This window comes from Misgurnus anguillicaudatus, chromosome 4 (genome assembly GCF_027580225.2).
Source record: "Misgurnus anguillicaudatus chromosome 4, ASM2758022v2, whole genome shotgun sequence".
Taxonomy (NCBI): domain Eukaryota; kingdom Metazoa; phylum Chordata; class Actinopteri; order Cypriniformes; family Cobitidae; genus Misgurnus; species Misgurnus anguillicaudatus.
In genome coordinates, this window is record NC_073340.2 from 27,041,129 (window position 1) to 27,068,247 (window position 27,119).

Consider the following 27,119-nt stretch of genomic DNA (forward strand, 5'->3'; position numbering starts at 1 on the left):
TTCGTGGGTTTGATCCCAGGGATCACATACATACTAATAAGATGTATGAATGGAATGCACCGCACTTTGAATAAAAGCATCTGCCAAATACATAAAATGTGTCTAACTGGCATTGCAATCCCAAATTTTGCCCAATAAGCCCCACTCGAAGGTCTAGTTATTTTTGACACTAAGGCTTAAAAATTTAAATGTAAGACATCTCTGTTAAGATTTAAGTGCCAGCACAGCAAGTTAATGTTAAGTGTGCCGTTTTAATGGTGATGTTCTAGTTACTCAATTACAGACCGGTGTTTCTGTGACATAGCTTTAGTCATCATAACCCCAACCCCAGCAACCCAAAGAAGGCCTCAACTCAATAATAGTTATCTTGAGCGTCTAAAATGATATGAATTATGATCGCATCACTTTCCAGCTATTATCAAAGTGCTTTTGAAGCCCCAGTAACCCATGAATGGCCCTTCTGTTATGTCGTTTTCTCCTCGCCCTCCTGCTTCCCATCTTTCCTGCCTGTGATCATCCTGGGATCAGCTGTCAGTCTAGGACGGAACAAGATTTGTTTTGTGCCCAGTGCAATGCTGTTGCATACTGAGATAAGTATTCAGAGCAGATCATGCACAGATAGTTTCCTGGTATTGTGTTTGACAGTAACAGCATCGTCATTGATAGCAAAGGAGCAGAACGGGTTTCCCTTTGGCCTAATTCTAGTATTTCTCTTGACTTAAAGATTTAAACTATTGTATGAAACTAAATATTGTGACCTTTGTGTGTATCCTGAGACAGTCATGGGGGTGTGTGCGTTATCCTTTGATCCCATTCTAATAAGTAACTTGATGGGGATGGATCACTCAGTAATGGAGTCAATGGAGATTGTTTTGTGTATGTTTGCTGTAAGGAGACCACTGTGTTCATTCAATGGTGTATTGCATTAACGTTAAATTGAAGATGAAGTTGTCGGTTTGACCAATAAGAACATTTTTCACTGACGCACAACGTTTGCAAAACTACATGGGCATGTATACAATGTCTTAGGATGAGTTTCATGCAGTATTTAGTGTAGCTGAACTGCACACACGTTTTAGATGTTGAGATCACTTACTACCAAAGCAGTACATTTCAAAAGTTAAGTGTCAAGTCAATGCAAAACTGCAAGATGGGAGGCTTCATTACACCTTCGACTAAACCACTTCCTTAGTTACCGGGTTGTCGCTTTCCTGCTGTGGTATTGTAATATATTCAGAGGACACAAACAGAAATATAAATGAGAAGTTTTATCAGCATTCACCTCATTGTTGTACTCTTTGCACTTTTGGCACTTTGTCGGCAGTCGGCCGTTGTTAAGTCTTGGTAGATGAATTATTGTCCATTGAGTTTTGGAAATGGATCCACAGCCTCTAGATGGGCCTGTAAATGTTTACAGTACCTTTATAAGTATACGATCAACAGTGTCATACCATTAACAATATGTTTGCCACATGACTGGGAGGGGTTTAAATAAGCGTTTTTACTTGAAAGAAACAGGTTGATTTTTGTTTTTAATCATTAGTTCATGTTTCACCATCCCATCCCCTGGAAGTTAAGCAAACCAAGGACAAGATTATGAGATCCTAAAGTGAACTATAAAGCAATTAACCTTTGAATTATTGAACTGTAGTATCTTTATAGGGCTGGTGACGGGTGAGCTCTGCCATGTGGTATAGACAGGTTAGGTTAGGGTCTTTCCTCACTCGGCTCGTGACAGACGGATTCACTTCCTGATGCGTTTGTCTGGTTGGCAGAAATCTAACAGCATGCATGCCTGCATAGTTTTGTGTGTTGATGGTTGCATATTTTTAGCTTGAAAAGATAAGCTCAGATTTGAATAATGTGTGCATCGAGTTTGTCTGCTGTTGGATTAAGAAATGATGTCATAATGAGTCATGTTTATAATAATGTCATAAGTAGTCACGTTTGTTTGACTTTCAGGCTGTACAAGAAACCAAGTACACTTGACTACATTTCTGTTTTCTTTTTCATTTAAATACAATTTTACATTTGACACTACTCTGTTACTTCTGATATGTGACCCTGGACCACAAAACCATCACATGTTTTTTTTTTTTTTTAAATAAGCTTTTTTATTGATGTTTGGTTTGTTAGGAGATGACAATATTTGGTCTATTTATATTTGAAAATCTGAAAACTGAGGGTGCAAAAAATCTAAATATTGAGAAAATCGCCTTTTAAAGTTGTCCAGATGCAGTCCTTAGCAACAAGTTTTCCTGATAATAAATAATGTTTGATATATTTACGATAGGAAATTTACTAAATATCTTTATTGGCATAAAAATTACCCATACAATGTATTGTTGGCTATTGCTACAAATATACACATGCTGATTTATGGTTTTGTGGTCCAGGGTCATATATGTAGTAGTCTGGGTTTCCCCATGCTGCCTTGCGTGCACATTTATTCACGCTGCAAGTCTAGTATGGCAGCAAGACGATGACGACTTCTATCCGTCCGACACACCGAAGCAGTTTTGTTATTTGTTATAACACCGCAACAGACGAGAAGTTACTTTTTAAAGCAGCCTTAGATAGTGTTTTAAGTAGTTTGAACGCAATTTTATTTAAAAAAAAAGAGCAACTTTTGGCGTTAAACAATTTCATATCCAAGAAGGATGTTTGAATATGGCAAGACATGATAAACACAGAGTTTTATAGGACCAACCTGCTAGGCATCGTCGTCGACGAAGTCCATTTAACTTATAAATGGTAAGTGGTATTTATTAATATCATATTGTCATTATGCCTGTACTGTTGTCATAGTGCCACTAAAATGTATTGCTTTCAATACAATATATAGCTACCGGTTTTCGTTCACATTTGAATTGATGTCGCTCTACATACGTCATCTGGTATAATTGAAACGATTGGCTATGAGCTACGTACAGACGCGTTTGATAGACATTCGTAGAGCCCAATAAACGGCTCTGGGCATTCGTAAACCACGCCTCAAATACGAGAAAATGAGCATATGGTTCCCAGACCACGACTTATTCTCTGAGACTGGTCTGGTGTTAGCCAGGCTATATATGTACTATTTTATATGTAAAGTGGGTATTTTCTGTGCTATTTACTGCCAAAATAGCACCAAAAGAATATGTTAAAGGGGCCGTATGTGCCGTTTTGGATGTGTCCTTTTAAATGAAAATGAGCGGTTTGTTACAATTGAATCTCAATTGTGCTGTGAATTATTTTCTCTCTCTCTTTTTCTCTGCACTAAATGGCAGTGCTGTGGTTGGATAGTGCAGATTAAGCTGCGGTATTATTATAATAAGAGCTCCTTATGACATCACAATGAGAGCCAAATTTCAACGACCTATTTTCTCATGTGCTTGTAGAGAATGGTTTACTAAAACTAAGTTACTGGGTTGATCTTTTTCACACTTTCTATGTTGATAGAAGCACTGGGGACCCAATCATAGCACTTGAACATGGAAAAGTCAGATTTTCATGCCATGGCCCCTTTAAAATGCAATTTTCCTTATCTTTAGCGAAGTACAAGAGTCCCCTAGTGAGTATAAATGGGCATTTACTCTTCCCACGTATATACATGGTAAAGTGCTTTGTGTTGCATCTTTGCCAGTATTTGCTTTGAAGGCCACAGGTGCTACAGGTTCATGTTATGTCATACAGACAGTTTACATCTCGGGAGGATTGCCAGTGAATGAACATCTTTGTCAAACACTACAGTGGTAAAATGAACCGCACCCATTTACTCTGGATGGGGCAAAATCATTTTCTCAGCAGATTTTAGCTTTCTACTTTGGAAAAAAACAAATCACTAACAAAGTTCATTTGCTTTTGAGGTCATAAAGTGTTTTTTTATATAAACTCCAGGTCTCTGCAGTGCTCTTGTGGTGTATTTGCGAAAGTCTTTGTTCTTTTGTCGGTCAAACACTGTTTTTAAAATGTTAAGCACTTATTGAGTGTATAAGTATCTGCCAAGTAGCTAAATTTGTATGTGTAATTTAATTTTAGGGTAGTTTGTACTTTTTGGAATAAACCATCCTGTACCCATGTGAGTGTAAGATAACAATGTTGTCATAACAAACTATATTAAGTGAATAGTGCAAGTCAGATTTGACCTTAAATCAACTTGAAAGTAAAACAAAAATGTTACATTGCAGAAACTGAAGCCAAATGTAACGTAATTTACAAGACAGATAAACACATTTTGCCCTTTTAAATTCTTTCCTATGTAGATATTTAGTTTTAGTTTGTAATTATATAGTATAAATATGTCTCAATTTAAATAGTCTTATTTAGTATTTTTTTCTATTAATCTGAATTGGGGGTTTAATGCATCATTTAAGTATACAAACTGCTTTTGATTGTCTTAAATAGGGCTACACATGTCTTTAAATAAACAACTGGGATGACAGGTATTACTGATCGCATTTGTGCATTTATCATATTGCTCATTTTAATATCTTGTCCACACAATTTTTAAAAGATTTTTTTTCATTAAAAATGTGCAAAATGCTCTTATCAAATGTTATCTTGTCTCTGTGAATATATGTGGCCTCTGCCAACCCTCTCACAAAGATAGCAGCCAACACCCAGGTCCTTTCCCACACTCCCACAATTTACTCCTTGCTCACACCCAGTTTGACCAAACTGTCATGTGCCAAAACCATCGGCTCGCCCTGCATGCTTCAACATTATAGTAAACAACGTAACGATAGTAAACAAGCAAGCACAGTTTCCGTACACATGCAGTATATTGCTTAATTTCCTACTTATGCATAGATTGTTTGATATAACATCTATGATGACAAATCACAAAGACCCAAAGAAGTGATAATAGCAAATGGCTTCATTAGGCAAATTTGTTTATCTTATCTCTGTAGGGTAGGGTGTATCATTTTAAAGAAAGCTAAATGATCTTTTATTTCTACTTGTGTGCAGTTGAAAGATTCAATCTGTAGAACGGGGGGCAGTGCATTTTTTTCAAAGTAAAAATCTAGTTTAGTTTGATTCAAGTCATCCCATATATCAATCAGAATCAGGCTGTGTAATTACAGTATGGACTGTATTAAGTCAAGCAGGTGACTCTCTCTATAATCTTTAAGCAAATGCTCTTATCCAGTGCACTTATTATAGGGACAATCTCTTTGTAGCAACCTGAGGTTTAAAGCATTGCTCAAGGCCAATTATCTGATCATCTTCTTTACGTTTATGCCACAGTTTGCACAAACCAACCATAAATACAAACCCTTGTGTACAAGCCTTGTGTACACAAATACAACACTATCAGGTACAGAAGCTGTCACTGGGCAGTACCCTTTACCCCAAAATGAAGGTTTTGTCATTTGCTCATCATCGTGTTGTCCTGGGCCACCAGGGGTTTCTTTACTTTGTTGAGCAGAAACAAAGATATTTTGATGAATGATGGCACACAGTTAACTGTACTCATTGACTTCCATATTTTTTAAAAAATGTAGCATTTTTGTCAAATCAACATATATTTTAATGTTACTTTAAAGGGACACTCCTCTTTTTTTTGAAAATATACACATTTTCCAGCTCCCCTAGAGTTAAACATTTGATTTTTACAGTTTTGGAATCCATTCAGCCGATCTCCGGGTTTGGCGCTAACACTTTTAGCATAGCTTAGCACAATCTATTGAATCTAGGGTGACCATACGTGACATTCTTCCCGGACGCGTCCTGGCCAGGATTTCGGTGCGTCTTCCGGAAGTCGTATTTGTTGACAGCATACGCCATTCAGTTAAAAACACAAGACATACAATCATAGTTTCATTCTTACCTTAAAATGTAATGGTTGCTTTTCGGTAATAATAATAATAATCATCTATGAAGTATGCGGTCGAAAATTACGACTACCGGAAGGCGAACCCGAAATCCTGGCCAGGGCGCGTCCGGGAAGAATGGCACGTATGGTCACCCTATTGAATCTGATTAGACCATTAGCATCGCACTAAAAAAATAACCAAAAAGTTTCAATATTTTCCCTATTTAAAACTTGACTCTTCTGTAGTTATATTGTGTACTAAGACAGATGGAAAATTAAAAGTTGCGATTTTTCTAGGCAGATACGGCTGGGAACTACTCTCAAACTGGCGTTATAATCAAGGACTTTGCTGCCGTAACATGGCTGCAGTAGGCGTAGTGATATTATGCAGCGCCCGAAAATAGTCTACTGCCATTGAAGGTTACTAGGGGGACTGTTTTCGGCTGCTGCGTAAAATCTTTGCGCTTACTGCAGCCAGCAAAGCCCTTGATTAATACGGCAGAATGAGAGTATAGTTCCTAGCCATATCGCCTAGATAATCGCAACTTTAAATTTTCTGTTGGTCTTAGTACACGATGTAACTACAGAAGAGTCGAGTTTTAAATAGGAAAAATATCGAAGCTCTTTGGGTTTTTTTTAGCGCGATGCTAATGGTCTAATCAGATTCAATGGATTATGCTGCTAAGATATGATAAAAGTGCTACCACCAAACACGGAGATAAGCTGAATGGATTCCAAAAGGTGAAGGATGAAATGTTTAACTGTGGGGGAGATGGAGAATGGGCGTATTTTTTTTAAAAAGTGGAGTGTCCATTTCACTTAAATTAAGTTAAACAATTTTAACTTGTTTTTATAAGTTATGCCAATTTATCACAGGTCAAAAATAGTAGGTTGGATTGACTTGCAAAACAAAGTTGTTTTAACTTCATGCTGCATATTTTACAGTGTATGTGCTTACAATCATTTATCAAAATAAATTAGTTTGTGTTCAACAGAATCAAGAAACTCATACAGGTTAAGAACAGCATGAAGGTGAGTAAATAATGACAGAATTTTCATTTTTTGGGTGAACTATCTCTCTAAAAGGGTCCTAATATGTACTATTTAGGTGCAGATATGATGTACCTTTATGGTAGTAAAATGCACTCTTTATGTAAGGATGTGTACTTATTGAAAAGGTATGGCCCGGATGACAGCTTTTGTACCTTTTTTCTGAGAGTGTAGTAAAGATTAAACTCTTAATGTAGCATATGGCCTCAGATGGCTAATCCAATGCTAATCCGAGCTCAGATAGGGCTTTCCTTTCCTTTGTTTGTTTGTTTGTTTGTTTGTTTAGCTTTATTTGTCCCCTATGGGGCAATTTGGTTTACAGCAGCAGTTACATACAATATACAAAACATACAATAATACAGTAGGTTTTCCTCAATCATTTAAAAAACCAATAGCTCTTGGGATCATAGACTTTTTGAATCTGTTGGTCTTACAACGTGGAACATTATAACGGCGCCCAGAATTTAACAGTAAGAACTCTTGACACAAAGGATGGGATGGATTAGAGATAATAGCCTTAGCCTTCTTCACACATCTGACCCTGTACACCTCACTGAGATCATTTAAAGCAGTTCCAACTATTTTTTTACACACATTAACTACAGAAGTCAGACGGTTCTTTTGCTTCTCCAAGAGGGAACCATACCAACAGATAAATGAAAAAGTAAAAATTGATTCAATAAAGCAAGTATAAAACATTTTCATAAAAACAGAATCCAGGTTAAAATTTCTAAGTTTGCGAAGAAAATACATACGTTGATGAGCCTTTTTGCAAACTGCATCTACTTGTGACTCAAAGTATAGCTTATTGTGAATGACTGTCCCCAGGTATTTATAGGTTTCCACCTGCTCCACAACTTGACTGTTGATAAGAGCTGGAGTAAGAGACACAGATGTCCTAACAAAGTTAATAAGCATTTCTTTAGTTTTGTACATTTATTTTAAGAAAGGAGGATTCGCACCATTCGACAAAATCTGATAAAACAGGGCCGTGCTCAAAGTTTTTTTTACTTAAAAGTGAAACGATAACAGAGTCGTCTGCAAATTTAACAACATGATGACCTGGGTAGGTACTTTGACAGTCATTGGTATATAAAACAAACAAAAGTGGTGACAGGACGCAGCCCTGTGGGGATCCAACTGATGATGATAGTACATCTGAATGGACCCCGTTCACCCTAACACGCTGGGGCCGCTCTGTTAAGAAATCCATCAGCCAGCTAATCAAGCCAGGATCAATGTTAAAATTTTGTTTTAGTTTATCGGCTAAAACATGGGGTCTTATACAATTGAACGCTGAGGAAAAATCAACGAATAGTAACCGGACCAAAGAACCTGCCCCCTCAAGATGTTTTAAGATTAAATTTAAAAGTGTTCCTGTGGCATCATCCACCCCCCGACCTGGCCTATACGCAAACTGTAAGGGATCTAATTTGTCCTGCACAGAATTCATTATGGCAGTCTTCACAAGTTTTTCAAATGATTTCATCACCAGGGAAGTGAGCGCAATAGGTCTAAAATCGTTCAGTAGCTTAGGAGCTTTTATTTTTGGAACCGGAACGATTATAGAGTCCTTCCAAAGATGAGGGACCAAATGCAACTGTAATGACAATTGAAAGATGTAAGTAAAAATTTCAGCCAGTTGCACAGCACAATTTTTAAGAAGTCGTCCTCCGATATGATCAGGACCAGGGCTTTTCCGCTCTTTAACTGATCTAAAAACTTTGATGACATCACATTTGTCAATGTGGACATTAGGGGGAGCACAAGCAGAGTCCTTTAAAACAGAAACCTCATTACAAAAATTATGCTCATCATAACGATTAAAAAAAACATTAAATTCATTAGAAAGTTGTAGGTCATTTGTCCCATTAAGTGAAACTACATTCTTCTTTGTTGGCATACCCATCATATTTTTTACACCTTCCCAAGCAGGGCGTGCATTCCCTGCACTCAATAAGTTTACAACTTTATCTTTATAAGCAAACTTAGCAAGTTTAAGTTCTCTCTTAACTTGCTTAGATAGCTCCCTATATTTTAACATGTCACCTTGATTAAAAGCAATATTCCTTTGTATAATTAGTTCTTTAACGGATTTTGTGACCCATTGTTTATTATTAGCATAAATTAAACGCGGTCTCTTAGGAACAATTATGTTCTCACAAAAGGAAATATAACTAGAAACAGTTTCCGTTAATTCATGTATGTCTGTAGAGGAATTCTTAAAAACGTCCCAATCAGTGTCTGCAAAACATTCTTGTAAATCCATCACCGATTCGTCCGACCATACTGGCACCGAAGTTCTCTCAAGCTTGTTCCTCTTCAATACAGTTTTATATTCCGGGACAAGATAAACAACACTATGGTCAGACGCACCAATAGGGGCTCTCGGGAGCGATTTATAAGCTCCTTTGACTGTCCCAAAACAAAGATCAAGACACTTAGAATGCCGAGTCGGGCAGGTGACATATTGAAAGAAGTGACCAATCGCTTTAGCGGGTTTACAGTGATTAAAATCTCCTAGTAAAAAAATCGGAGCATCTGGCGCCCGTGCTTGGAAACTTTGCACTGTTTTGGTCAGGGATTGTATTGCCAAGTCCGCATTAGCCCTTGGGTGTACATAAACCACAGTCACAAATAATTGGGGAAATTCCCTCGGCAGGTAGAATGGCCGTAGTGATACTGCTAAAAGCTCGATGTCAGGTGTGCACAAGGACTCACGAATAATGACTGTGTTGCACCAACGTTTATTAATATATAAACATACACCTCCGCCCAGCGACTTACCAGTCACCGCAGGATCTCTGTCCAAACGAAAGGGAGCTCCAAAGCCCTCGATTTCCATGGTGTCCTGAGAGTCGTGATTTTTAAGCCATGTTTCGGTAAAGGCAAGGATGCACACGTCTCTATACTCCTCCAGGAACCTCACGTGAGCTCGAACTTCATCCACTTTGTTGTGGAGAGACTGTACATTCGCTAACATTATGGAGGGAAGCGGGATTCTGCGGTGTCCGAGTCTTTCCTTTGGCATAGTCAACTACTAGAAGAGCTCTTCATTTTTTTAGTGACATTGTGTGTTATGAGATAAAGATGCCTTTGATATCGTAGTAATGTCAACTGTATTTTGCACCTTAATCAGACACTGTTTTTTGAAGAGCATTGTAGAGACCGGCAGTGACCCCAATGCTAATCTTTTTAATCCTGACACCTCTATTTAGTTTCTCAGAAGAGCAACTCTCTCGGGTGCAGCCTTTCATATGTCATCTGTGTATCATGACACTTGATGGTCTCTCCTATTGTGTTCAGTCAATGACACAAACACTTTAAATTATAGGATGTTTTATTATAAATAGGAACTGTCTACCTCACACACTGGTTTCCTTTTGACTCGTCTACCTGCTCTGCTCCTGTACATATTGATCCATGAATGTTTGAATTGGGCTGTGGTTCTTATCTGTTTAAACAGTTTTCAGCCATATATCACCGGTTGGTTTGCTAAAGAGGGAAGTAGATAGATGACAGATCATTTTCTTAGTTCTACATTACAGTTCAGTTCTTAACTGCAGTACATTTCTGTGCTACAGCTCATGGTTTTGACGGACCAAGTCCTCCTTAAAATGGTAAACAGGCTTCTTTTCTGAATATTTTTTTCTCTGTGTATATGTATGTGGTTGAATTAAGATGGGTGAGGAAGCTGAATTGTCTTATGTGGCGGTTGAGTTTAAATCACATGATGTGTTGCGTATCGACGACGCTTAGTGGCTCCGCTGTGCTGTGCTGTGTTTTTTTTTTTGCTGTACATTGTGCTTTTTTTACATTCTTGTACACTTTTTTTGGAACTGCATGAATGTATTTTAGGGTCATGCAAAGTTTTTTTCTAAGCAACTTCAGAGCAAATTATTTTGGGAAGTGTTGTTGCCACGTAGAGAGCAAGTGTTAACTTATTTACTTTCTGTTCTTACATTCGTCATAAGTCACATCTGAAGTATTTGTTTAAAAATAATGGTATATAATCAGGATATGCTACATAATTTGAGGGTACTGTATACTACGGAGCCCTTCTGATGACATGGTACAACTTTTTTTTTTTGAATCGTGGCCGCGAGTTGGCAATTCGTTCCCACGAATTGTTGGATCGTGCGCACGTTTTGGTGATTCGTTCCCTCGTTTGGGCTGAATCCTGCGCACTATTTGGTGGTTCGTTCCCTCGTTTAAGCTAAATCGTGCGCACGTTTTAGTAGTTCGTTCCCTCGTTTAGGCTGAATCGTGCCCACGTTTTGTTGGCTCGTTCCCTCGATTGGGTTGAATCGTGGCCACGTTTTGTGAATTGGTGCCCAGAATTTCATTTAAACCATCTGGACATTAACACAACGCTAACAAGATCAAATTCACTCTAGCCATTATTAATGACGCATACTTAATGCAGTTTTATAAATTCCTGCCAAGAATTTCATTAAAATCATCGGAATAGTGACGCTTATTGCAGCTCAATGCATTAATACATTGCTATTAAGTATAAAATTCATACACCTTATGGCTTCTGTATAAAACAGTTTATTTACTCCTTCACAGAATTTCATAAAATATATTGGGACATAACGTGAACTAACGCATTGATACAGTGCTATATAAGGATCAAATTCATACATCTTGGGTCTTAAACCGTTTTATTCATTCCTGCCCGGAATAATAAAAAAACAATAATCGGGAAATCAACATGACCCTTAACGCACAAATACAGTGCTATTTAAAGATCAAGATTAATCCATACACCTCACCAATGAGCCATACCTCATATACAGTTTTATTAATTCCTGTGCAGACTAAAAAAAAACCTTAACACAACCTTTAGGACATTAACATGACGCTTAATGCATGCTAATGCATTAAATACAGTGCTTTTAAGATCAAAATCACTTTATTAATAAGTCACATATTCCTGCACAGAATTAAAAAACATATTGGGACATTAACGTGACGCATTAATTAATTTTGTCATTTATTTTGGTTTGTCCAACTAAAAAATCACCCAAGTGACATAAAGAGATTTTATTAAGTTATTTTATTTTAGTGATATTTAAGCCCCTGAATTATTTAGTTTAATTAATTCCTGCGTCACGGTAATGTCCCAATATGTTGGGACAATATATGGGCAGGAATAAATAAAACAGAATATGTATATGACTTATTAATACTGATTTTGATCTTTTACTGTATTTAATGCATTAGTATGCATTAGCATCGCTGGTCAAACTGTGCAGCCTCTTTCCTAAACATAAAAGTGCTCAACCTGTTCGACAGGTCCAACCATGGGGATTTTTAAAAATATATGGGGATCATTGAACGGCTCCTCCCCAAATGGCATAGCCTGTCGGCCTTTGACGTAAAAAGCTGCGCCGCTCAATGCTTGTTTATTGCAGTACATATGCGGTCGGATTGATCCATCAAGCAGATAGACTATTTGATAGAAAGTGTGGATTAAGGATGTTTAAAATCTCTAGCTTGGTGGTCAGTACATGAATGGATCAAATCAGCACATTTGCAAAGGTTTGTCTCCATATGGCTATATAATAAATACAAATAAGAAGGATAACTTTGCAGTATCACATTATATATTTTCTACTAAGTGATTTTCATATTATAAACGAGAGTATTCAACTGCAATATGGCAATATCCTCACAACATTATTATTTCTCAAAACTTTGACAAAAATTATTTTCAAAGGAACTGTATTATTGCAGTTATTCAAAGATGCACACATTATTCCGCATATGATTTTAATATTAGTCGAGAGTATATAACAGCAATAAACGTCTTATATGGCAATAAATATCCAAATAACTTCAAATAACAACATAATGAAATTAATAAAAAGACAAGGAAGCAGGATTGGCATGTAAATTGTATTATTATTACCGGAAAAACAGCAAAATAACTGAAATAAACTCTGAGATAAATGAGCAATAACAGTGGAAAAACGTTATTATCTATCAAAACTTTATATGACAAAAATTATATTTAAAGTTATTCAAAGATGCACACATTATTCATGAACACGTTCATCTCTGGCCTGGCTCTGTTATGTAATAGCTGATTGACAGGTGAGCAACTCCGTCTTTCGAACAGGTATAATTTTGTATAGTTACTCATTTAGGAAAATTATCCATGATTTAATGATTTTATTATTATTATGAAAATGTTTTTTTTTTTGCAGATTGATTACGATTTGTATACCCTAGTTTAAATACAATACCGGTGGTATACGGAATTTCCCGATAGATTTTTTGGTCCCACTCCGCCCCTGACTGTATTAATGCGTTAGGCGTCACATTAATGTCCCTACTTTTTAATGGCCTACTGGGCACGAATTAATAAAACTGTATAAGACCCAAGGTGTATGAATTTGATCCTTATAGCACTGTATCATGAGCCAGCTCACGTTAATGTCCCAATATGTTTTTTAATTCTGTGCAGGAATAAATAAAACGGACTATGTGACTTATTAATAAACAAAGTGATTTTGCATTAAGCGTCATGTTAATGTCGGTTGTGTTAAGTTTTTTTTATTCTGCACAGGAACCAATAAAACCGTATATGAAATATGGCTCACCAATAAGGCACATAGATCAATCCTGATCCCTACATACTGTATTTATGCGTTAAGCGTCACGCCAATGCGCCGATGGTTTATTTTTTATTATTCCGGGCAGGAATAAATAAAATGGTTTAAGACCCAAGATGTATGAATTTGATTCTTATATAGCACTGTATCAATGCGTTAGCTCACGTTATGTCCCAGTATTTTTTATGAAATTCTGGGAAGGAATAAAACTGTATATATACACGAGCCTAAGGTGTATGAATTTTATACTTAATAGCAATGTATTAATGCATTGAGCTGCGATAAGCGTCACTATTCCGATGGTTTAAATGAAATTCTGGGCACTTATTCATAAAACGTGGGCACGATTTAACTTAATCGAGGGAACGAGTTAAATAAAATGTGGGCACGATTTAACTTAATCGAGGGAACGAATTACTAAATTGTGCGCACGATTTAGCTTAAACGAGGGAACGAATTACTAAATCGTGCGCACGATTTAGCTTAAACGAGGGAACGAATTACTAAAACGTGCGCACGATTTAATAATTTGTGGGAACGAATTGCTAATTCGTGGCCACGATTTAAAAAAAAAGTTTTACCATGTCATCAGAAGGGCTCCGTAGTACACAATATAAAAATGCTTATAAAAATATATAGAAAATTTTATCCTATGCTGAGTTGTTTTATAAAAAATGCTAGGTTATTTTCAACCATTTTTTTTAACCTATGCTGGGTTGTTTTATTAAAAGAATTAGGGATGCGATGATAAATGCTAATATACACCAGTGTTTTCCATACATTGATTTATTTGTGGTGGTCCACCACAGAATCAACACCGGCCCCCACAAATATAATTTTCATGATTCCCATTTACATTTTTATTTCACTATTTAAAACAGCTTAATTCGGCTTAAAATATAATTTGATGTATAATACAGATCAAATACAGATACAGATCAACGAGTAGAAGTGAAACATATTTCAGGTGTCAACACTAGATCAAACGCAAACACGACATGATGACGTCACATATATGCTAATTAGCGGGTGACGTCATCACCACCACAGTCTCCTCAAAATCCTGTGGGAAACACACTAATAATATCTGGCTGATAACTATTCTGAATCGCATCATGTACTACGTCATGTACTACGGCTTTTGATCAGTAAGTCCTTATCGATCTGAAATCACTATTAGTTTAAGGTCGTTTATAACATGCATGTGAAAAAGCAACACTCATCAAACATAATCATTATACATATTCTTAATTATCATGAAGATACCTGAAAGGTTTGAAGAACAGCAATATGAATATAACCTTAAGCCATTTTCTGGAGTTGCATGTCATAGCTGCGTGTGTAATGGTTGTTCTTCTGCGGCCCATATTGAGTTTCTGCACGAGAGCACCCTATGGCTTTTGGATGTAGCGGCATTTTACCGTTATTCATTGAAAAGTATAGCAAGCATCATCACTAAAAATGCTGGGTTATTTTCAACCTATTTTGTGTTGTTTTATAAAAAAATGCTGGGATGTTTTCAACGTATTTTTAACCCTTTTTTAACCTATGCAGGGTTGTTTTAACCAAGGGGCAACCTTCCGATCCCTCTGATAAAGCCAATACAGAAATGATTTAAACTGCAATTCATCGATTGGCCACTAGAGGCAGACTCCAAAAGGGAGTCAATTCCTATAGACGGTTACATCGGACGCACGTGCGCTGACGCGATACACGTCTGGATCCGAACTTTACTTCCGGTTTCGTTTTTTTTAATGGCCTGACTATTTGCTAAACTGATCTCTTGAACACATGTTTGGTTTCCTAGGTAATCTATGTGTTGTTTTTTGCTTGTTATATAAATAAACTATGTTTAAAGAACTTTGTTGTTATTTATTCTTAGCGGAGTTAGTTAACCGGAAGTTACGTGCGGACCACGACAGCTGCTTGTTTATGTTGTTACTGATGAAGCCGTCTAGAGACCTCCATGTTAAAATGTCCAACTTTACAGTAGAAAATAATATGTGTACAGCCTCTTCACCCATTTTTGGATATTCGCGAGTAATGTGCTGTGACGAGCGGCCAAGATGGCGACAGCAGTCACTGCCTACTTTAAGCTTCAAAAACGATCTTCAGAAACCTATGAGGGACGTCACGGACACTATGTCCATCTTGTTTTACAGTTTATGGTTTTAACCCAAAATGCTAGACTGTTTTAAAAGTCCCATTCTTCCTGTGTTTTTGTAGCTTTGATTGTGTTTACAGTTCCCAATATAACGTGTTCATGTTTCACATGTAAAAAAACCCAGTATTTTTCACAAAATTTTTCATTGTCCTCAAAACGGGCTGATGTCTTCCTTGTTCTATGAAGTCCCTCCTTTAGAAATACGTATCGAGTCCTGGTGATGTCGCTTGTTTAATGCGTTGTGATTCGACATCAGCGTAGCTTAGCAGTGCTGGTTGAGCTTAGCTGGCGACTGACGTATTCCTGTGGGTGGAGTTTAGTCAAATCTCTTTTATTAGCCATTTCTCAATGTGAAGGATTCTTCCTTGGGAGAAATAGTCATTACAAGTCTCTTCCTTCAGAGGCTAGGCGAGGCTCCTCTTTCGGATAAGACGTTAAATGGAACAGGCTAGCAAGTGCACGTCATTGCGTGATTGAAATGTGTGCTTTCGGTGCTGCGTGCATAGGATTGTGGGTGATTTCAGCTCGTGAAGAGCGTGAAGGGTACACATATGCATCCTTTCCTGTATATGGGAAATTTCTCGAACGAAGGACTCAGTCCTTGGCTGAAATTTCAAGGATCCTCGACATTGGAACAGTCCTTCGACAGACGTCGATGACGTAGCATCCTCGAAATTGTGGCTTCCGAGGATCCTTCCTTGACATTAAGAAACGGCTATTGACGTCATTCAATCAGGAAGTAGAGGGCTGTAGTCCAAACCGGACGTTCGCTGTAGGCTTTGAAAGGGGAATTCTGTTAAAGAAAATATATCGCCTGGCACTGAACTCTGAGCTTTATCATTTTGCAGGTATTATTTTTGCTTCAACAGCAACTTTACACAGTAACTAAAGTTTGAAAAATGGTATCAGAAATAATTTGACCTTTAACCCATTGTTGGGTCAAATATAAACATTTTCTAGGTGAATTTAACCCAGCGGCTTTTTAGAGTGTATATTATAACTGACATGATGAAATGTATCATGAATCTTGTTTTGGTAGAATAAGACGACCAGATTTTTCTCATTGTCTTCCTTCTTGGATGTCTCTGCAGGAATCAAAGAACGAACTGCGTCCTCGTCTGTGTCACATGAATAAGGGTGCCACTGGTTACGGCTTTAATCTCCACACAGAGAAATCCAAACCCGGGCAGTACATCAGGGCGGTGGATGAAGACTCTCCAGCTGACAAATCTGGACTTCGGCCCCAAGACAAAATAGTGCAGGTTTAATACATCATCCAATCTGTAATAAACACAGCTGTGTGTGTGTGTGTGTGTGTGTGTGTGTGTGTGTGTGTGTGTGTGTGTGTGTGTGTGTGTGTGTGTGTGTGTGTGTGTGTGTGTGCTTTAGGAATGTGTTAAAATAATAACTCTCATTCCTTTCTTTTATCTTACTCTCCTTCACTGTGCTAAAGTAGACCCATGAATATCTTGTTAGTTTTTTAAATAACAATAAACATTCTTTCGCCAAGTACTACAGTACTGACAGGCTAAGTGTAGCTTGTGTACTCTTGCCACAACAATAATCAATCAACAATTAAAGATTTGTTGTTCAGACAATAACAATACCACAAACAGTTGGCCAGCTTATTTGATCAATTGCTCTGAAATATCAGAGAATTTTCTTACATAAACATGTACAAAACATTGTGCGGCATGTTTACTAACAACACAAGCAGGGGATTATTAGTGTGTGACAGTGCGTCGATTAAAACCCGTCATTTCTCCCGCTCGCATTTAAAGCAGAGGGACTCGCCCCCAGACCAACCCCTTCGAATTAATCAGGACAGAAGTGGTCAAAAGAGACTGGTTTACACCTGGTGTTTTGACGTGTATGTGTCTCTCTCATCAACTTTTGATCTGACCAAAACGCATCTTAATACGAGGTATACACAGACCCTAAATGCCTGAGCTGTGTGTGCTGTCTCCAGAGCAGTAATCTCATTAAATAGCAGTGAAGGAGAGGTCAGTGTGATTACTGTCTCTGTGGCAGACGAGGATTAGGTAAGTCCTGTGGAGAGCTCAGAGCTCTTCTTGTTTATCAACCCACCTGAAATCCCACAAGAAATTCGAGTCATGCTGATCGTAAAAGAGAAGATGACGTAGTGACAGAGACCGGATGACAGATATACAGACAGATCAAGTGACAGGCAGACCGTTAGAGAAAGTTAACATATGCACTATATTAGAAGTACAAAAGGTCATGGGTCAACTTTTAGAAGGATCTCTTGACAGAAATGCAATATAATATACATAACTATATTATCAAAGATGATAAAATGTTTGTCCTGTGGCGGCTACCGTAGTTTCTCGTTGCGTTTCGAATTTGAGGTTGCTTGCAATTTGCAATATCACCACTGGATGTTGCTAAAAAACACACTGTACCTTTAAGAGCTAAGTGTGAGCCCGATTTAATTACGAATAATGCGTTTCTCCAAAATGTGTAATTTTTGCTGTTTTCAAAACGTGATTTCGAATGCAATCACAATATTTGTCAAAATGAATATGACTTTTTTTACCAAGTAGATAAATTGCATTCAGACTACCAATTTAAAAGGTAGTTTATAAGAAAAGGTATCTTACTACATTGAAGCTGTTTAAGGGGGCATACACTTCTTGTAGTGGATATATTTATAAAGTCAAAGTAGTGTTAATTCCATGCGTGTATGCGCGTGATTCTGTACACATCTACACATTGATTGAAATATTGAATGGTGTTTGTACTGTAAAGCAGCATTTAAGGATATCCAGGTCATGGCTGGCATGTCTGTGGTCGTGTGGTTTTTCACAGTTTAATGCATTTTGCTTGTGAAACTATTTTGAATAAATAATTTGCTCTTGATGCATGCAGCATGACATGACTTCAACCTAACCACAATATAACGTAAAAAACCTTTCTGCCTCACATCAGACTTTCTTTGTTTTTAATAATTGATTAATAAATAGATTTATCTCGAATTTTAATGGGCTCATGTGAACGTATAATCCTCATTGGCCTCATTAAGAGGTGTTAAATTTCCTTCAGAAAGCTGCTGAAGTTTCCCTTTAGGACCCCAGCACTGTAGGTGTAAGGGCCGTTAATCCTCTACTAAAGTTAGCCATGCAAGAATTTACATATAAGGTCCACATGGGCCACATCATTCTTTATTATATGTTTAACCCTAGAGTTAAACATTTGAGTTTTGCCGTTTTGGACTCCATTCAGCTGATCTCCGGGTCTTTTAGCTATCTTAACATAATCCATTGAATCTGATTGGACCATTGGCATCGCCCTCAAAGATGACCGGAGGGTTTCAACATTTTTCCTATTTAAAACTTGATTCTTCTGTAGTTACATTGTGTACTAAGTAGGGCTGGGTATTGTTTAAAATCTTTCGATCCGGTGCCAGTTTTGATACCGGTTCCTAACGATACTTTTTTCGATACCATATGTTTTAAAATCCATTTAAACATCAACAAAAATACATTAAATACAAAACTTTTATTTTTCACCTTAATTAAAACAAATTCTGGTAACACTTCTCACTCAGCGTAAAATTATTAATAAAACTGGTTGTGCTTTTTTGGATAGGGGTGCGCCACCAGACACACTTATCAGTTTTTTTATGAAAATAAGGAAACAAAAGTAAAGAAATGTGGAATATAATTAACACTGCTTTATTTTATGAAATGTAAAATGGTCTTTAGCTTGGACTAACAGTATTTAAATAAGTGGGTTCATTATAGCTGGAACTTTGACAAAATGGGTGACTGAGTTTTACTGGGAAGATTTGTATGCATGTTTGTTTTTTGTAAACAAAGAATGGTAATACTCAACTTCAAAATTGTCAAAATATTAAATACATTTGGGATTTTTAAAATGAGTAGAAAATGCATTCAGTGTCATTTAATTCAAGTTAAATTAGCAAACCAGTTAAACAGAATTTAGTTTGTTTTAAATAATGAGCCAGGCTTGTAAGCAGTGTTGGGCTGCGCGTGTGCGTCAAGTTTAAACCATAGACTGTAAAAAATTGTTTTAAACGCATCATCCATTTTGGGAGACGAGGGCATGAAGTCTTGCAATGCGGAGAGACAGGCGCGAGTATTTCATAAGCATTGAGAGACAAAAGCTGCGCGCGTGGGTCAAGTTTAAACACCTTGTCTGACTGTTGTGGAAGACGCGAGTAACAAGCATTGAGGGACACGGGCTGCGGGCGTGCTTTAAATTAAAACCCCTCGTCAGTTTAGGAAAAGTGCCGTTTTGGTTAACATGCCTTTCATGGAGACAACACGGCCATACGTGCGCTCACTTAATTGGTTAGACTGTCACAAAGCCTTTCTGTACTGTATATTTCTCATATTGCATCCTTTCTACACTTGTGTTGGGTGACTGCGAGTATTTAGAAATCCTCCCTGTCACGTGGTAGTGGACAGCCAATCGCCGGCGCTTTAGGTCCTTACATGCAAGTACAGGCTCACTTAGACACAGCCACTTGCCTTTTTTTGGAACCGAAATTTGGCACCGAAAGAGAAAGAATTTTTCGATACTTAAAGGATTGGAGTTTTTCGTTCGATACCATAAAAGTATCGACGTTCGGTACCCAGCCCTAGTACTAAGACCGACAGAAAATTAAAAGTTGCGTAATATCACTACGCCTGCTGCAGCCACTTTACAGCAACAGTCCTTGATTATTACGCCAGAATAAGAATATAGTTTCTAGCCATATCGCCCTAGAAAATCGCAACTTTTAATTTTTTGTCTGTCTTATTACACGATGTAACTACAGAAGAGTCAAGTAAAATGGGAAGGATGTCTAAACTCTTTTGTCATTTTTGAGCGCAATGCTAATGGTCTAATCAGATTAATTTAATGAATTATGCTAAGCTATGCTAAAAGTGCTAGCACCAGACCCGGAGATCAGCTGAATGAATTTCAAGATAATAAAAATCAAATATTTAAAACTAGGGGAGCTGAAAAATGAGCATATTTTCAAAAAAAGTGGAGTGTCCCTTTAATACATGTTATTAACGCCACGAAAGAGGAAGTTGTTGTAACATGTAAACATGCAATGTCCAGTCTGCTTCAAACTTCAGATGAACGATAAGAGTCCTGGACTGAACACATCTACATGCCAATATTCACTTATAGTAATAGCACCACCAGCTGGCAACAGGAAGTGGAATGTTTTGAAATATGTTAGCAAAACACTTTGCTAAGTGTCGACACTTTTTATGTTTGATAGGAGTTTTGGACTGAATACACTACAGATACATGTGACAGGGAAATGTAAAACATGTTTGTTAAATATGCAGCGCATACTCTAAATGCTTCTTCTGCATGTAACCCATTCCAGTGAGTATTGAACACACACACACACACACACCAGGAACAGTGAGCAGCTTTCCCTTCAGTGCCCAGGGAGCAATTAGGGTTCCTAGCTCAAGGGTACAACAGTCGCATCCTGCCGGCCGTGAGATGCAAACCGGCCACTTTCAGGTTACAATCCCGACTCTCTAACCTAAGCTATGACTGCCCCTACTAGGCTATGACTCCCCCTGTTAATATGTTAATATTAACATAGTCATGGCACCACCGACTGATAGCAGTGAATACATACTTCCCAGTGCCACTGTTCACAATTTACTGTTTTCCAGAAGCACTGGTTGGCGTGGCACAGGTGCGAGGGTTCGATCATCTCTGCTTGCAGTGTTGGCTTGATGCCCTAAAGCTTTTGCACTCTTAAGAATTCTGTTCTTAGTTTCAATTCAGTTTCCCGCATCTTTTCTCGTATTCCTTTGAAATGTAAGTTAGTCATGTGACATCACGTGCTTTACCTGAAGATGACAAAGCAAGCATGTCATTTCTCACGCTCACTGAGATGAATTAGCTCATTTGCTTCCTGTGTCCTGTGAATCTGGCCTCTTGTTTTGTGTGTGTGTGTGTGTGTGTGTGTGTGTGTGTGTGTGTGTGTGTGTGTGTGTGTGTGTGTGTGTATGTGTATAATAGGGCCGTGTTTAGGGACATTAAGGAACGCATAAGGGGGCTGTTGTTTGTCCGCTGCGTTTTAATTGCCTGCAGAACGGGAGAGTGGGATCAGCATTCCTAAGAGCCCACTCCTGCCCAGACTCTTCCCACGCGGATTCCTTAACCTCTGGCATTCTGCGATAGCCCCCCAAAAAAAAAAAAATTCCCAGGTGTCTCCTTTCGGAGATCATGTGATTAGTCATTTACATAACATGCATGCTTTTGGCAGACATGTTTACACAAACCGACTTACAGAGCAAGATATACATTTATTTCATCTGTATGTGTGTTCGGTTCATTGGGAATCAAACCCACAACCTCTGCGCTGCTAACCCAATGCTCTACCACAGGAAGTTAATATTCTGTAATGGTATTGCACAAGTTGGTGTGCCCTGTTATTGCTACAGCGATTTGCACAATGTTATGCAAAAGGACTGAATAGGTAACGTTTTACAGTAAAGTAAATAATTAAGGCTGTCACTATTATGAAATTTGGCTGGCGGTTAATAGTCTAATAAATTGTGATACATTTTTTTGTTTATAAAATAATTTTTACACACTGTTGTAATTATTTCATTAAATATTTTGAAAGCTTTACCTAGCATTAAATATTAATACACGCAACACATATTTAAAGGTAATTGTTTAATGAATATATCTTTCAAAAACTAAAAATTCTTCATAAGAAATAAACACAATAAAGTGTCTGAAAAATAACTGAAAATAAAAATGCAATCAAAATAAACTGATTATACCAGGACAGGCCTTAAATAGTAGCCAATCCTACTAAAGGTCATATTAGTACTGGACCACGTCTGTAGTGGCTGCAAAAAAATCAATTCCTTACAGATCCTTAAGAATAGCATCATTTACTTCCCTAAATTTGGAATTGATGTTTTGGAAATGTATGTTTTACCTGGCAGTTCATACTGCTTATCGAAGTTTTGCAGCATTTCTTTAAATGCTGTTTTTTCCAGTGTATTGAATGGCTTTGCAATATATCGCAATGTAACTGACAATGTAACGCTGTCGGTTAAGGAGCACCATCAGATACTGTCTTGTTTATACAGGTGCTGCAGCTCCCCCTTGTGTTTTTAGAAAGAAATGCAATCATTGCGGTGATCTAAAATTATAGCGATGAGGTCAAACAATGATGATGACACAATTATTTAATCATTGTGACAGCCCTAGTAAATAATAATAACAAAATGTGATTTTTATTGTATTTACTGAATTTAAATAAAGTTTATTGAATAACAATAAGAATTTTGAAAGATAATCATGAAAAACACAAGTAGCACAGCTTCGTAACAACATTTGCATTCATTAAAATGAGAATGGTATTAGAAGCGCATGTGGTCATAGGCGCCGATCCAGGGCTCGAGTAGTCACCAAAATGGTCGAGCGCCCATGGAAATTTACTAGATATGCTGAATAAGAAGCACTTCATATTTCGCATCTAAAACGCGCTTACTCCTTCTTTCCAAACTGCTTGGGTGCTCCCCTTTGGGGCATCACGCATCCCATTTATTCACTCCTTTCCCAGTCAAGGAGGGGGGAGTACTCTGGGTTCGGGCCATCTTTCGAATTTCGAGCCCTCCCACGGACAGCACACCAAATATGCATTCATTATCATATCTGATTATTTGTGGAACCTTGGGAAATATTCGATTGGTTTTTGCCAAAGTGTGTCCTGTTTATATTTCGAACATGTTTTCGTTACACTGTTCAAATCTTTTCCAAACTTTGTGCGCAAACGCTCCCTATAGACTTGATCTTTCGTACACAGTCAGTGATTAATCAGGGCTCCAGACTAACTTTTTTCACTAGGAGCACAGTGGCCCCCAACTGAAAATTTTAGGGGCGCAACCAGAAAATTTAGGGGCACACACCAAAAATCAATATGCTTACCAAATATTCACATTTCTACTAATTTCCCCGGTATTACTAATAAATACTTTATTGACAGATGCAGAAAGTACAATGTGCTGTTTCAAATTCAGTGTCACATCACAAAAAAAGGTCAAATTTACTGGTCCCACATGTGCGAATGGATGTAAAATTCAGTGGCACACTATCAAATTTTGGTGGCAGTCTGGAGCCCTGGATTTCATGTGTTGTTGTCTTTATGCAGGTAAACGGTGTTTCTGTGGATGGACTGCAGCATTCAGAAGTAGTGGCAGCCATCAAGGCAGGCGGAGATGAGACCACACTTCTGGTGGTGGATCCTGAGACGGACGCCTTCTTCACAAGCTGTCACGTCTTACCCACTGAAAAACACCTCACAGGTACGAGTTTAACATTTTAACTTGATGTCGCGTGTAAGCATGTTTTTATGTGCAACGTGTGCTTCTGTCCCTGTCATTTTTAACCTCTAGTGAGGTTTTGCTGATCATGAACGTTTTCAGACATTGCACTTGACTTTACCCACACATAGTAACAAACTGCTGGTTAAATATCAACTTGAAGCCTGTTGTGACACTGTCTGTACATGTAAGAGATAGTCAAAGTCTTACTGCCAACATGTGGTCATAGTGACCAGGACCATGGCAACAGTATAAGAAATAGGGAACCCTAAAAATGCCAGACTGAATTAAAAAGCCCAGTGCAATCTTAACATTAATATAGTTGATTTAAATGTAAAATCATTTTATTATTGGAGTATTTTGAAAGTAAAAATTTTCCTCTAGATCAAATAGTACAGCATTTTTTCAGCAGAGCAAAAGGTTATGGGTAAATTATACACATGTATAGTTTGACAGCACTGTAAGTTACTTTGGGTAAAACCATCTGCCAAATGTGTAAATATGAATTAGATCAACAGGTCATATCAATGGCCATGTTGTTTTGTTTTATTTTGTTCAGCGTGCTAACAGTACAATGCTGTTATGAGCGTGCCGGAGGGCCACTGGACTTTCTCCATTTTTTTGCTGAAAAGATGTTGACAGCTACACCCCCACACATCTTTTATTCATTATTCATTCACATCAATCATGTTTCCAAATTCTCATGAACTTTTTAAAGGGCTGTCTGTCTGTTTCCTGTTTTCCTGAATGAAACTCACTACTTTTTGTTGTAAAAAATTCTGTGCATTTTGTCAATGGCATATTAGCATTGACTATTTTCAGTAAATTAAATGCTTAAGTAAAATTAGAAAAAAGGTAATTTGTGATTTTCTTTGTTTTTAAAGAACTTGCAGAGTAAGATATTTATTTATTTTTATACCATGGGGCTTTTGAATGCTTCTGATTGGTTGAGAAATGTTCAACGTGTATGCATTATTTTTCTATATATGCACACCTGACCTGTCAAATGTCTTAAAATAACAACCAGAGCAATGTCTTAGCAATTTCTGTGGTAACGATGATATAAGCAAAATTGACTTCGGTCTTTTGAATTATTTGAAAATAATCCACGCTCCACCCGTGTCGCATTACCGCCTTGGGTGTGCATTATTTTTGAATAATTCAATGGCTCATCATCAAATATTCCTTATAACAGTTGAATGATAAGTCTGCTATCAGTGACAGATAGTATACTGTATAGACGGTTTCATTGGACCAGGTGATACACGTCTGGATCCGAACCTTACTTCCGGTTTCGTTTTTTTAATGCTCTGACTAGTTGCTAAACTGATCTCTTGAACAAATGCCTCGTCGAAAATAACAAATGTTTTGGTTTCCTATGTAATCTATGTGACAGCCGCTTGTTTATGTTGTTACTGCTGAAACGGTCTATACATAAAATGAAATTCATATCTCTAATTTTGGGATGAATTGCGATAAGCACTAACTTTCTTGGTGTTTTCTACAAAGTGAAATAAAAATTAAAATGATGAAAAATGTTGAAACAGAACTATACAACATGCAAACAGTTGGAAAGCTTACATCTGACCTTAGTGTACAATTAAAGGGACACTCCACTTTTTTTATAAATAGGCTAATTTTCTCCCCTGGAGTTAAACACATTTGAGTTTTGCCTTTTTGGGATCCATTCAGACGATCTCCGGGTCTGGCGGTACCACTTTTAGCATCATCATCTTCATTTGTAGTTTATTTATGCATCTTATTACATAAAAATCAACATAATAACAAATTTCAGGCATATTGTGCTAAGCATAGGGACTATTTTCGGGTGCTGCGTAATATCATTGCGCCTGCTGCACCCATGGCAGCAAAGTATTATTACGCTGGAATGAGAGTTTAGTTCCTAGCCATATCGTCCTAGAAAATCGCAACTTTTAATTTTCCGTCAGTCTTAGTACACGATGTAACTAAAGAAGAGCCAAGTCTTAAAGGGGCAATAAGTAGGATTTACCCCCATCTAGTGGTGGAATTGTATTTTGCATGTAAGTAAGGAGAAGAAATTCTAAGCTTACAAAGAAAAGTCAGATCACTGGCAGAGGTCATTTGACACCAACGAGGACATATTTATGAATAAAGACATTGATTTTGAATAATAAAACACTTAAAATCCTACTTACAGTCCCTTTAAATAGGAATAATATTTAAACTCTTTGGTTATTTTTGAGCGTGATGCTAACAGTCTAATCAGATTCAATGGATTATGCTACGCTATGCTGGAGGTGATACCACCGGACTCGGAGATCAGTTGAATGGATTCCAAAACAGTAGATCTCAAATGTTTAATTCTAGGGGAGCTGGAAAATGATCATATTTTCAAAAAAGTGGCAGCGCTTCTGATGCAATAGAGGGTTAAACAGTGTCAAACCAAACCAATATAGAGCCCTAAATGATTTTAACCCCTAAATGATTTTAACCTCTTTCCGCTTATCAACTTCCCCTTATAATCTCAGTATATTTGATCTCAAAAGGTTTTTAAATGCCACTACAGATTGTGTTTCCAGGTCACAGCTCTGATTTTGGGTCACTTTTCTGTTCGCAGGTCCACTGCCAGAACCTGTAGTGAGTCAGGATGCAGACACTCAGGTGAGATACATTTACCATTCCTGTTTATTCAGTTTTGCTTGTGTTCAATTAACCAGCATGCTTTTTCAGACCACTTCTACTAGCAGATATTTTAGTTATTTAATAGATTTTTGAGAAGTGAAAATTTTATGTTTTGGTTTATTTGATTAAACAATAATGGCCTAGTACGAGACAATCATTCAATCATAAGACAAGGTGTTTTAAAGGAAAACCGCACCGTTTTTCAATATTTTACTATGTTCTTCTTACCTCAACTTAGATGAATTAATACATACCTTTTTTTTTCAATGCATGCACTTTTAATCTTTGTACAGCGCTTTTTGGATGTGTTAGCATTTAGCCTAGCCCCATTCATTCCTATGGCTCCAAACAAAAGTTTTATTTTGTGCCACCATACTTACTCGTGTAACTACTCATGTAACTTTAAATAGGGAAAACATGGAAGTGTTTGGTGGTTTCTAAATTCATCCCTGTTTGGAGCCATAGGAATG

At 37.5% G+C, this 27,119-nt stretch overlaps 1 protein-coding gene across 1 annotated transcript in view; it reads left to right on the forward strand.

Moving 5' to 3' along the window:
• Positions 1–27,119, forward strand: part of nherf1a (NHERF family PDZ scaffold protein 1a) — a 35,398-nt gene that overhangs the window by 3,437 nt on the left and 4,842 nt on the right. Inside the window, exons 2-4 of the mRNA XM_055176194.2 lie at positions 16,729–16,899; positions 23,814–23,967; positions 26,585–26,628. Of these exons, the coding sequence (XP_055032169.2) occupies positions 16,729–16,899; positions 23,814–23,967; positions 26,585–26,628 (369 nt within the window). The remainder of the gene's footprint in view (positions 1–16,728; positions 16,900–23,813; positions 23,968–26,584; positions 26,629–27,119) is intronic.